General features: G+C 35.0%; 3 protein-coding genes across 4 annotated transcripts in view; 2 read left to right on the plus strand and 1 right to left on the minus strand.

Moving 5' to 3' along the window:
• rock2a (rho-associated, coiled-coil containing protein kinase 2a) overlaps positions 1-1,349 on the plus strand; it is a gene marked incomplete in the record, with an annotated part of 42,392 nt that extends 41,043 nt beyond the window's left edge. Inside the window, 1 exon segment of the mRNA XM_024291207.2 lies at positions 257-1,349. Within this exon segment, the coding sequence (XP_024146975.1) occupies positions 257-260 (4 nt within the window).
• Positions 901-9,014, minus strand: slc66a3 (solute carrier family 66 member 3). Its single transcript, XM_024291317.2, has 7 exons — positions 8,754-9,014; positions 6,094-6,176; positions 5,385-5,454; positions 5,243-5,300; positions 4,902-5,022; positions 3,468-3,509; positions 901-1,764 (listed from the first exon to the last, which is right to left on the minus strand). The coding sequence occupies exons 1-7, from the start codon at positions 8,897-8,899 to the stop codon at positions 1,667-1,669; spliced, it is 618 nt and encodes a 205-aa protein (XP_024147085.1). The 5' UTR covers positions 8,900-9,014; the 3' UTR covers positions 901-1,666.
• A 423-nt stretch (positions 9,015-9,437) lies between these two features.
• The window catches only part of LOC112158165 (CAP-Gly domain-containing linker protein 4), a 34,077-nt gene continuing 31,344 nt past the window's right edge, over positions 9,438-12,170 (plus strand). Inside the window, exon 1 of one of the 2 annotated variants that reach the window (XM_024291431.2) lies at positions 9,438-9,882. The gene's annotated coding sequence lies outside the window, so the exon portion shown is untranslated. The remainder of the gene's footprint in view (positions 9,883-12,170) is intronic. The other variant, XM_024291505.2, reaches the window with a different exon arrangement.

The following is a 12,170-nucleotide window of genomic DNA, read 5'->3' on the forward strand; positions in this document are numbered from 1 at the left end:
TGAGTATGTGACGAACGTTCAAGAACGCGCTTAGCGCGTTCTTGAACGTTCGTCACATACTCATTGTGAACAGTGTGTCTGCTGAGATATAGATATAAAAAAACACAGATTCTAGCTCAAGTATGTATCTAAAAATGTCAAATAAAACCTGAGATTTATAATAATTTAACATTTGGATAAATTGCAGAATAAATTCCTTTAAATCATCATTTCAGGAGCAAAAGAAGATCCTAATAAACTGTTTGTTTTCTTCCAGCTAACTGGGAATGTGGATCACCTCCAGGGTTCCTCGGTTTGCTCCTTGCGGATCAGCACACTGACCTCATCGCCGCCTTTCCTTCAAGCCACTCAGGCGCTCTTGCTCCACCTCCTGAGAATTAAAGAATATATTCCTCCCCGTTTTCTCTCCACCCGCTGGGGCGATTAGCCAAAGTATTCATCCAGGTGGATCCTCTGTGAGGCCGTGGAGCATCTGAGGAGGCAGGAGAATCGTCACCTCTGGGGACTTTAGTGGCCAAAAAAAAGACAATATGAAGGGTGAAATGGGGAACAAAACACTTCTTGTTTGATGTTTTAATTTTACCAGTTAGCGTCGATCTGTTTAACCCAACAGTTGCGATACGTTTTTCCACCAGCAGGGCGGCAGTCTTGGCTAAAGGGTACTTGGGCAAGTTAACATTCCTTTTGAAGGCTTGTAGTTCAAAATTTCCGATGTTCCGTCACTCAAATGTGCACAATGGTTAGAAGTGAAGAGAAGGTCAGACACCAGAGCCAGTTTTTGGGGGGCGGGGTTAAGTTCCGGGTATGCACCGACGATGCTTCCCTTGTGTTTGAATGTAGCTCTGGCGTTAACCAGAGATGACACACTTGACTGCAGCTCCCCCCTTTTTTTTTTTTTTTACCAACTGCTCTGATTAATCACACATTTAGACTTTTTTGGGGGGCTAAAAATTAAAAAATGAAGCCGATTTAAGAAAATGCGTCACTATCCAAACACATCTGCAGGAAAAAAAAAAAAACTGAGCAGCACTCGTCCAAAAAAGTTCTTTATTTTTATTGTTTGTCCTGATATTTTTGTATTAAAGGTAACCAAACGCTGAGTTTGGCCACGCGGTGTGTATGTGACTCGTATAGAAGGTGGAGAGGGAGCTCTCCTTTAACCAAGACGCATGTTTTATACATATAAATGTCCACAGTATATATTTTATACGTCATACCATGCACATTTTGTTATTTATGCGGCCTTGTCCACTGTGTATTTAAGGGCTTGACATCCAAAATGCATGTTTGCTACCAAACAGCTCTATATTGATAGTAACCACTTCAACAATAAAGACATGGATGTGTTCCGGGTTTTGGATTATTTGGACTCGCACTTCTTGTAAAAAGGTTAAATTTTTCATTTATTTGGTAAAAAAATCTTGACAGTATAAATGTTATTAAAAATACAGTATTTCTTCCTGAGTTGGTCACTCATAGATTCTTTGAAACACATTTACACTCACAGTATTAAAGACTTCATGGGGGTGTGGAATGTAACATTAGGAGGTGTGGGGTTTACATGGAAAAGCATCAATTTAACAACAGTTTGGTTGTAAACGGCTCCTAAAGCGATCCCGTAATCGGAAGCATCATCTTCCAGGTGGAATCTGTCGCCGCTGCAGATTTAATCCCTCTTCTTAGATCTGCTGGCTCTTTGGTAGTAGATGACGGTGAGCATTACCCACAGGTTCAGCAGGGTCATGACTGCAAACCGTACCAGCACTGTGACACACAAAACAAGAACATTTATCACAAGATGTTTTTCATTTTTCCCAGAAAGTATTTAAGAAACAATTCCAAAACTTTAGACTAATAAAATTGAAATACCTAGAAGTAAGTCTTTCTCCATCCTCATTTAAGCAAATTTTTTCTATTCTTAAATGCTTTTTTTAATATAATGCATCAAATGCTTTTATTTTGAGTTATTTCAAGCATTACAACAATTTAATGCTACTATAAAAAAATACAAAGATGCATCAAACTAACTAAGACTTGATTAGAAAATAAAGAAAATGATATAAGATGATGCATCTTCTTGACTGTTAGTACTCAGATGTTTTTGCAGTAATTCATACAGTATACAGCCTCACACTAGATTAATGAAATCAAATGATTATCAAATAGTCAAGCAGATTTTGATTTGTTGCTTGAAAGGGAATTGTAATTACCAGATTTATATAATGTCACCCCGTTGAGTTATTTATTTTTTAATATAGTTGCTATAATCCGGTCTTTATTAGATCAAATGTAGCTGTAATAAAATGGAACGGTTGTTGATTATTCCCAGAAAACATTCTTACATCATTTCTGCAAACACACTTCATGTAACAGATATGCAATAATTGATTATCATCTGCATACATGATCACTTTCATAAAGTAATCATCACTTCACATTGATGATCAAGTGAAGCAAATGGTTATCTGGAAACACTTTCACATCATTTCAGAAAACAATATGTATCAATCTACTGCAGAGCTTCTGGATTTGTGTTGATGGTAAGTAACTACAACATATTTTGGAATTAGAGGAAATTTGAGGTAATTTAAAGTACGTCCTTAGACAAAAAAACGTATTTAGTGAAGATATAGGTAAACCTTTCACTTCTTTATGCACAAATTTGATGCCAAAGACATTCACAAACCAAGAGGTAGATACATAAAAATCTATTTTATTATAAAACTCATTCTTCCTTAGGTACAATCTCCTAATTCAGAGTTATTTAAGCAAAAATGATCGGTTTAAAACATGTTATAATTATTTATTCCAGCCTCCATCTTGTTTTTATTATTAAAGACCAATCATCGTTTGATGTATTACTCATTAAGTGTTTCCAGTGGTCTTTTAAATATGATTATATTGTTTTAGCCAAAATCCAAAAATCTTTGTCGTTTTCCGGGACATAGTTTCTGCAGAGCGGCAGAGTTGTGGGTGGGACAGCTGGTTCCTGTCACCCATAACTGAGATCTGGCTATTTACCCTCTCCCCTGCTAGCTTACAGCCCCTCACACCCTTAACCCAACATTAGCGGTGCAACAAAAATGGTAAGAAATATGGTAAAGTTTTGAGACAGATGTCGGCTTGGAAGCCGTTCATGGATCTAGTCGAACAGACGCATCAAGAGGGAGCGGAGCGGGGAGCTTGTGGTACACCCAAGGTATTTTCTACATCACAATCACAATCTTTTTCAAACTGCATTTTTTTCTGCTCCTGATTTACAATAATTTGAACAAAGAAATACTCAAAAATGCATTAGAAACTTAATTTTCTTTATATATGCGCTCCTCCATCATGTTAAAACAGTTTTCTTTGGAGTGGGTCTTTACCAGCACTCAGGAAGCAAACCTCTCCCCTCTGACAGTTTATTTCATTTGCCCTGTGGGGCGCTGCAGTCCCACAATCATTTGTCACACAGGCTGACTTACCCTGCGTGTCTCCGGTTGTCACCATGGTGGTGTATATGCGCGCTGGAACAAAGGAAAGCCAGTTAATGACATGCCTATTATCCTAAGCAGCTACTGAAACTTAATTAATGAAGTGCCGGATTGCTAATTTACTAAATAGAGACTTGAGTAAATCGGAGCGTACATATGCATGAGCGGAAGTGTGAGGAGGGGAGACTTGTTGGAGGAGATTAAATTGGTTAGCGAGTGATGGATGTCAGAGGAGGATTCAACAGGCAGATATTTTCATCCCAGATGAGGAAAATGAAGAAAAAAAAAAGTTCCACAGCTAATGGAACTATATATAAAGCATTACCTGCGATAAAGCTAGTGTGAATGCAGAGAGCTGAATGTGGCTGCTGAAAAATCCTGAAGCCTAAAGGTTGCTAAAATATTAGCTAAATTCTAAATTTGCCAAAGAAGAGAATGTCTTATTTTGCCTAATAGCCTATTGTTAAAATATTAGCTAAACTCAAGATTAGCCTAAAAATTTTGAAAAATTAAAAATGAGATTAGCCAAAACAGCAAATAGAAAAACGCTAAAATATTGTCTAAACAAATAATTAGTCTAAAAACTGTAAAAATCTCTGTTAGCTTAAACAGCTGGCATAATGTTAAAATATTAGCCTGAAAAACTAAAAATTTCTAAATTTGCCAATATTTTAGCATGTTTTTAGTATATTGCTAAAATATTAGATAAATATTAGATAAACTCAAAATTAGATCAATTCAAAATTATCCTAAGAAAATGGGGAAAAAATGTCTAATTTTGGCAAAAGAGCTAACATAATGCTAAAATATGCCTAAAAAACTGTAAAAAAAATCCTAATTTAGCCAATATTGCTAAATATACTAGCTAAACTCCAAATTAACCTAAAAAATGAAAATGTGTCTAGCTTAGCCAAAGCAGCTAGCATATTGCTAAAATATTTGCCAAACTAAAAATATCCTTAAAAAAATGAAAAAAAATTATAATTTTGCCAAACAGCAAGAATAATGCTAAAATATGAGCTTAACTACAAATTACCCTAAAAACTGGAAAAATGTCTAAATTAGTCAAAAACAGCTAGCATAATGCTAAAATAAAATCTAAACTCCAAATTATTCTTAAAAAACCCAGTACTTGATGAAGATTTTAAAGTTGAATGATGTCTATATATGAAAGTGTGCAGAAGTTTTCAAGTTTCAAAGTTTTTAAAGAATTTGGGGAATTTCTCATTATTTCCTGAGGTGTATATTTTGCTCAATATTTCAAAAACTACAAAGTTTATGAATACCAAAAGTACAAGTAGTAATTTCTTGAAGGCATGAAATGTTTTGATACCAAGATTACAGTTGAACGTGTGATTGACTAGGCACAAGAGAATCACAGCATTTACACATTAAATTAAAATATTTTCAGTTAAAAGGTCTTACCAAAGCACGTGTAGGTGGCCATGGCCCAGGTGATGGCGCTCACCTGAGCAGCATCCTTGGACCTCCACAGGCACTGCAGCTGGGCAAACTTGCTGGCAGCACTAATGAACGTGCAGAAGCTCTGTGGAGAGGCGGGGTCACACTTCACGTTTAAAAATGTACCACAATCCTTTAGGTGGGCGGAGTTTAAACAAAGAAAAGAGGCAAAAACCTGGAGAACTTCAGTCTGAAATTTCCATCCCATTACTTTATACATGATGACGTGCCAACTTTTTTTTTTTTTTTTTTTTTTTTTTTTATCATAGACATGCTTTAGGGTTAATTTGATCCAGATTTATTACCATAGCCAGATCTATGATCCACTTCTCCACAGTGAGGAGCCTCCAGCCTCCAACGAAGCTGAACACGATATGTTAAGGCTCACGACTCATTGATTCCCTTCAAAGCTTCCACCTTTATCACCATGAGGAGCAGGAAGGATACAGGAAGGCGTAGATGAGGCTCTGCCGCAGGCTGCCATTGTAGTGAAGAATCAGGAGCAGGAGAATGACATCTGACGAGACAGAGAGGTTATAACTCATCACTGCCAGCTGCCTTTGACACATCAAGAGCCACAGAACTATTCTATCTTTCTGCAAAATGCTCGTTTTTCAATCACTTCTCAATCATGACACAAACCTTATTTCTGTCATTTGTTAAATGTAACAAATTAGAGACTTTTTGGTCCAATATTTCACTTTTTTAGTGTATTTTCCATGTCACAAATAAGATTTTTTTTCTGCTCCTGATTCACAACAATTTAAATAAAAAAATTCCTTTTTAAGTGTATGGAAGTTTTTTTGAGTCATAATTCAAAGTAATATGCAATTTGAAAAATGAGAATACATTTTGCAGTTTAGAATTCAATATGACAAATTGCAATCCAAAAAGACAATTTAAAAATTACAATACTAAATATAAACAAAATCAATTATATGGTAAATTGTCATGTTTTTATACCATATTTTAAATAACAATGTTTACGTTTCCAGACTTTTCATTGGTAGCAGTTGCTTTAGTATTGCAGAGGGGGTGTAAAAGTAGCTTTAAGTTTACTTTTATTAATGTATGTCTCTCATCATCAGAAAAATTCCCCAAGAACCTGTTAGAAACACTAGATAGTTACCAGAGTGAGTCTTTAACTCATACTGACCTTGAGCGATGAGAATGGGGTACTCCAGGTATGTGGGAGGTGGGTAGTCGTAGTACATCTGGTAGGTTACAAAAACAATGAACCTGTGGAGCAAAAAGTACACGTTAGATGAAGTTCTTGATCATGCAATGATGATAGAAAAATAGAAAAATAGAGAACAGGATTACGCTCCAGCTGCAGGTGGACCATGATAATGCCTCTGCCATGCTCAATTACTAGACAAAGAGGGGCGTTTTTTCATGTTCAAAAGAAATGTATTTAGCATGTGTTCGGATAAATATATCTGATTATTTTAACTTATTTAAAATGTTTTATAGTTTTTTGATACATTTCTCTTGTCTCTTTCCATTCGCCATTTTTTGGACTAAATACTCTGAAGTAATGTTTAAAGTTTGCATACTTGTGTTTGGTTCTGGACCAATAATCTCTGACATCCCCCACAGGGTTCTGATTGGCCAGAATAAAGCATTGTAAACTGAGGTTACTCGGCTCACCTATGCTCCAAAAAAGAGCAATTTGTTTGGGGAAATGTCTCCTTTATTAAACCAGCCTACTGAGGTCATTGAACTGATTAAAAAAATTGTCACTTCCTAGTTAGTTTTACATCCAGAAACAAAAGCTAGAAGCATATTTTGGATTTTTTATTTCTCCCTCTTCCTCTATTCAAAGGTGGCGTTCCGCTCCACAATCACAATGGGATTCACAAAATGTTAAACATCTTCTTTAAGTTACTTTAATTATAACACAAATACATGTGTGTAGCTTTAATGGATTAAAAAATGATTAGAAATAACTTTTTACATTGGTCTTATCCATTAATAAGTAACTGACCTGATTTTTGTTGTTTTTTTGTTATGAAATTATTTGACAATGACACTAAAATGCCTCCCCAGAAACCTAAAAAGCAATACTAAAAAAGTCTATGGCAATGTGACACACACTACAAGTCAAAAATTTAACAATCAATGATAAAAATGTATCATAATACATTCAAAAATCTGCCACACTTGCAGTGTATTTTGACATTCTTTTACACCAATATGTTGTGTATATGTGTAATATCTACAGATACAAATGATATTTTCCGGAATATAAGATGCAGTTTTTTTCATAGTTTAGCTAGGAGTGCGGTTTATACTCAAGAGTGACTTGTTTATGATTTAAAAAAAAACATAAACATAAGAAACATAACATATATTAGTTATTTTTCCACTAGAAAGCTGTCGCCCTTTAGCAGTTGTTTCCGCTAACAACCACTAGAGGGTGCTGTATTTTCCTTTGACAGAGCCAGAAGAAGAAGTGTTGTCCAAAACAAACATAGAGGAGAATCTGATTGTTTTTTTTTTTTTTTTTTAATTAATTTTTTTCTCATTAGCATGGAAGCGTTATTGTTTTGTCATGGCAAATATAAAAGTGCAACTTATCCTCCGAGCGACTTATATATGTTTTTATTCTTCTTGATTAGACATTTTGTGCTCCAGGAATTTATACTCCGGTGCGACTTATAATCCAGAAAATGTGCTTTTTACAACAAAACTTCAAAAGATTTTTTTATCCTATTGGGACATCCTGAACCTCTAAAGCAGTGATGTCAAAACCCAGGCCTCGAGGGCCGGCCCGCCCTCCTGCTGGATTTCCAGAAATTCTGCCTTTTCTGCTATTGGTTACCCGGATCAGGTGTGTTTAGCCAATAAGGAGGTTGAATGGCAGAATGGTTGGAAAGACATGTAGGACACCGGCCCTCGAGGCCTGGATTTCAAAAGCCTGCAGGTTTTTAAGTCCCACTCCAATCATGTTTTGATTTATTTTAAAACCGTTTCCAGTGTTTCAGCCCAAACCTAACACTACTGGTGCAACAAAAATGGTGATCAATAGATGCCAACAAAGAGTCGATTCGTCAAGAAGTACATGAAGAAGCTTATGGCCCGCCTAGTTTATTTTCTACATCACAAATACACTAGTTTTCAAACTGTTTTTTTTTTTTGTCTGCTCCTGATTCACAAAGATTTGAATAAAGAAATACTCAGATAATCAGAAAAATGTCACAAGAGCACATTAAAAACACATTTTTTATTGGAGTGGGTCTTAAAGATCTAATAATATAAGAGGTTTGTGTTGCTTTAAAGTAGCTCCAACTTCAAGTCACCGGACAAGTCAGCTCTTGTAAGGCTGTGCGACTCTGTGTCAACAGGGCGTGTGGAAGGCAACATTATTCCAAGGAACTCAAACAGAATTTGTTCTTTTGGAAAATTGCATCAGGTTTTTCTTTATTATGTGTTCAAATGAGCAGAACCAGGCAATGTTTAAGAGTTTTTACTACCAGGACAACAAGAAAAACTTCACGGAGGATGGATACTTCTATATCAGACTATTTGTGACTCTAATATGAATAAGATTGAAAATGATCAGACAAGATACATTTAAACATTTTTGGTAAAATGTGTGTACATTTGCAACAATACTATTTTTATTCAACAAAATCACATGTTATTTGAAAGTCAGGATGTGATTCTTCTAAGCATCACTATAAGGAAGCGGAAGACATCCCATCAATCACCGCTCCACTTGTCATACTATCATCAGTCTTCTACTTTTCTTTAGTAAAAATGCGCGTGAAGATTTAGGAAACACGTGGCGTAACTTTCACAGAGATCACCTACCCGATGAGCTCCAGAAGAAGGCTGTGCAGGCTCACTCCGCTCGCACTCTTGGCTCTCATCAGCACGAAGATCTGAGGAAACTTCAACACCATGCACATAAACAGAGTGCTAAAGTTGGCGACGTGCAGCAAAGTGTCCGACTGCATCTTCTAAAGAGATTTACTACAAAAAATATCTACTTTAACCTGTCTGATCTGTGCAGATCTACGCTTATTTTTCTCAAATGGGCGCGTTACTTCCGGATGCTGCTGTTGCGCTGTTATTCAAAGACAACTTCCGCCCTAGTTTTTCAAAATAAAATGTAGATACATGTCTGGTAAAAAATACTGCCTTCTTGACAATAAAACAAACACTAAATGATTCTGTTAAATCATTAGTCTGAAGCTTTCATGTTAAAAGAGACAGCTGGCCCGGTTTATATTATAAAGTCATAAAGTGTACATAGTTATAAAGTGTAAATGTATATAGTTCCAAAATGTAGCTTTTTTACATGTTTACAATTATTTACAGAAAGCAATTTTAATTTTGTTTACCTTAGGTGGAATATAAGATCATTTCAAAATAAAAATTCCTTTTATGTCAAATAAGATATTCCAGATACAGCAGATTTACTTAAAATAACTAAGAAAGCTAAATTAAACCTTTTCTATCGTGAATTTTGTGTGCCGCCATCCTTTTAATTACTTTACTATCCAATAAAAATATGACATTAGTGTAGAACCCAGATTTTTCAGAAACCTGTCCATGCAAAAACTGTTATACATACTGTATTATACACAAGCCCTGTATAATAATCAGAATCTCATTGGTTACAGGCATATTACCAAAAAACAACCATGTCCATCGTTAATTTTTTATTAAATAATGTTTTTATTTATTTTTTTATTCTTTGGATTGTGGAATAAAAAAATAAAAATAAAAAATAATAATTAAATGCTTTAACAAACTATTTCATCCTAGCAGTTTAAAACCGGAAGTACATAGCAGCGACTCTTACTTTGGAAGCTGAGCGTCTGAACAGGAAGTTGTATGTTTTGCACAGCATCTCTCCAATTGACAGGTATTAAATCCGCTAGTTTTTTCTGGACATTTCATCCATGATCAAGGTGAATGAAGTTGTAGAGGACAGGTAACGTGGCTATTTTTGTTTCTATAAGGCATATACACTCATTAATTTCCTCTCAGTTGGAGCATTTAACGACACCAATATGTTTTAACTTAGTGTTAGTACTAAAGAACACTAATATGAAGCTAACTCGATGCACTTTTTGAAAAATATTCCGCATTAAGCTCACATTCCCGGGCTTTTAGCTTCATAATTAGACGAAGTATTATTTGTGGCGTCAGTTAGAATGAGCTTTAGGATGTGGCTAATTCTAGGTCAACTGCTTCTGTAGATATGCTAACCAGCTAACCATGATTAACATCACTAGCTAACTTGTTAGTGATAACTCCTTACTCTAGGTTTAAACTCTGCTAAGGGAACTTTTCTGCAACACTTATAAAGCCAGAAATGTTCTCGGTCTCATGGCTAAATACTTCTTTTGAAGTAAATACTAGCCCAGTTAAATTAAATATATTTTTAGGAAAAATTAAAGTTCTCATATCCTGTTTATTTTTGCTGCTAATTGGAAAACTGCCTTTAGATGCTTTAATTTAAACTTTTCCAGGTGAATCTCCGATCATAAACTATAGAAGGCTTCAGAAAACTCCCTGCATCACAATCTAAAACTATTTGTCATCAACACTGCCTGCTTTGGAACTTAAAATCTTACATAAACATTAAGTGTGAAGCTTTTCTAAATTAGTCAGCAGAAATTTAATGGATAGAATCTCAAATATAGCTGTAAATATTATTGCTGTTCCTGGATAATGGTAGGAAATTATGTTTCTTTCTGCAGAAAATATGTACATTTTTGTTTGGACTTGTGATACATATTAGTGTGTTTTGATTTCAGAATCTTTTAAGAACAGGATTTTTGTGTTTTTCTTCTTTTATGTTTTATTTCTGTGTACAAAAGACTGACACAAATAAGGTAAATATTAGATTTGACATTTAATTTAAAACAATACTTGATGTTAATTAAAATAATTAAAATTGTAAACATTATAGAGCTTATCGGAATGATTAACAGGGTTCCAGCAGGGTCTTAAAAAGTCGTAAAAGCATTGAATTTGCGAATTTGGAAATATTACCTAAAAAAAAATTCTTGAACTTTAATAACTGAGCCTTTAAAAAAATGTCACATTTCATGAAAAAATGTAGTTTGTTTTAAACCAAGATTATTTTGATCAAATGATGTAAATAAAAATCAGGGGAAAAAATTGGTATGCACTAGTACGCTGAATACCCGCCGTCGTTTTGATGAAAAAGAAGTTAAAGAAGAGCTCTAAAGCATCACCACACAGACCACGAACAAAATAAGATGTTACAGTTTTGGACAAAAAATGGGGAAAAAAATAATAAAACTGGAAATGATTAATACATTGGTAAATAGTCTATGAAATTGTTCCTAATTTTTTACATCCATGCCCTTGACAAAAGAGTCTTAAATTTAGCTTAAAGAAAACTTGAATGAACCCTTGACTAAGAACTAAACTGTTGCAACATAAATGATGGTAAAATAGGAAGTGACTATTCGTGCGATATTATGGCAGGGTTAGTGTTACAATATGTGTGGGTAATACAGCAATGCGCATCTTGAATTTTCATAAGTTCTTAGTTGCACGTCATTGTGTGCGAATAACATCTGCCAATAAAATAATAGATCACACTTCTTCTTTTAAGACTATAAAATGGAGTAAAAGCTGCTTTATTTCTTATTTCTTTATTTCTTGTTGAAGGTGAATTACAAAAAGTCAAAACACTTTTTTTTAACTTATTTTGACGTTTGATAAAAATTTCAAACAATAATTTTATTATTTTTTTATTTAGAAGTGGAAATTCAGCGTAATCCTGCTTGAACAAAACAAACACATTTGAAAAGAAAAATCCAGTTTCACTTGTGAGGTTAAAGAGAGATGGTGTGAGGAGACAGGGCCGTCATCCATGGTGTGGAGAACCCTGCAAAAACAATATACACGAGGAAATACAAAGTGGAGATTAGAATGGTATGTGCCCTGAGCATCATGGGAAGTCTGTCAGCAGCTGTGGCCAATAGCAGTGTGGGATTAAGAGACGAGGAGGGTGTCTGATCCTGACATCCAAACACGCAGGGCTTCAGTCTGAGCGATCAGACTAATAGATGATGACATTTTGGATTTGAACCAGAAGTCTGTTTGTATTTATTTCTTTTCTATTGTAGACGATGCTAACCACACCCCACGCCGAATATTTCAGTATTTACTTTTAGACATGGATTAACAAAACCACACAACTCAGATGTGGTTGTTGTGTGTGTTACGTGGAAGGATTTT

The sequence above is a fragment of the Oryzias melastigma genome, linkage group LG22, assembly GCF_002922805.2.
Source record: "Oryzias melastigma strain HK-1 linkage group LG22, ASM292280v2, whole genome shotgun sequence".
NCBI classification, from domain to species: domain Eukaryota; kingdom Metazoa; phylum Chordata; class Actinopteri; order Beloniformes; family Adrianichthyidae; genus Oryzias; species Oryzias melastigma.

What these genes read in the sequence shown, in the direction of transcription:
- slc66a3 (XM_024291317.2), bottom strand. Translation starts at nt 8,899, where the DNA reads ATGCAGTCGGACACTTTGCTGCACGTCGCCAACTTTAGCACTCTGTTT. An exon ending in AGCCTCATCTACGCCTTCCT is followed by an intron (nt 5,301 to 5,384) that starts GTATCCTTCCTG and finishes TATCGTGTTCAG; the next exon opens with CTTCGTTGGAGGCTGGAGGC. An exon ending in GGATCATAGATCTGGCTATG is followed by an intron (nt 5,023 to 5,242) that starts GTAATAAATCTG and finishes GCCTCTCCACAG; the next exon opens with AGCTTCTGCACGTTCATTAG.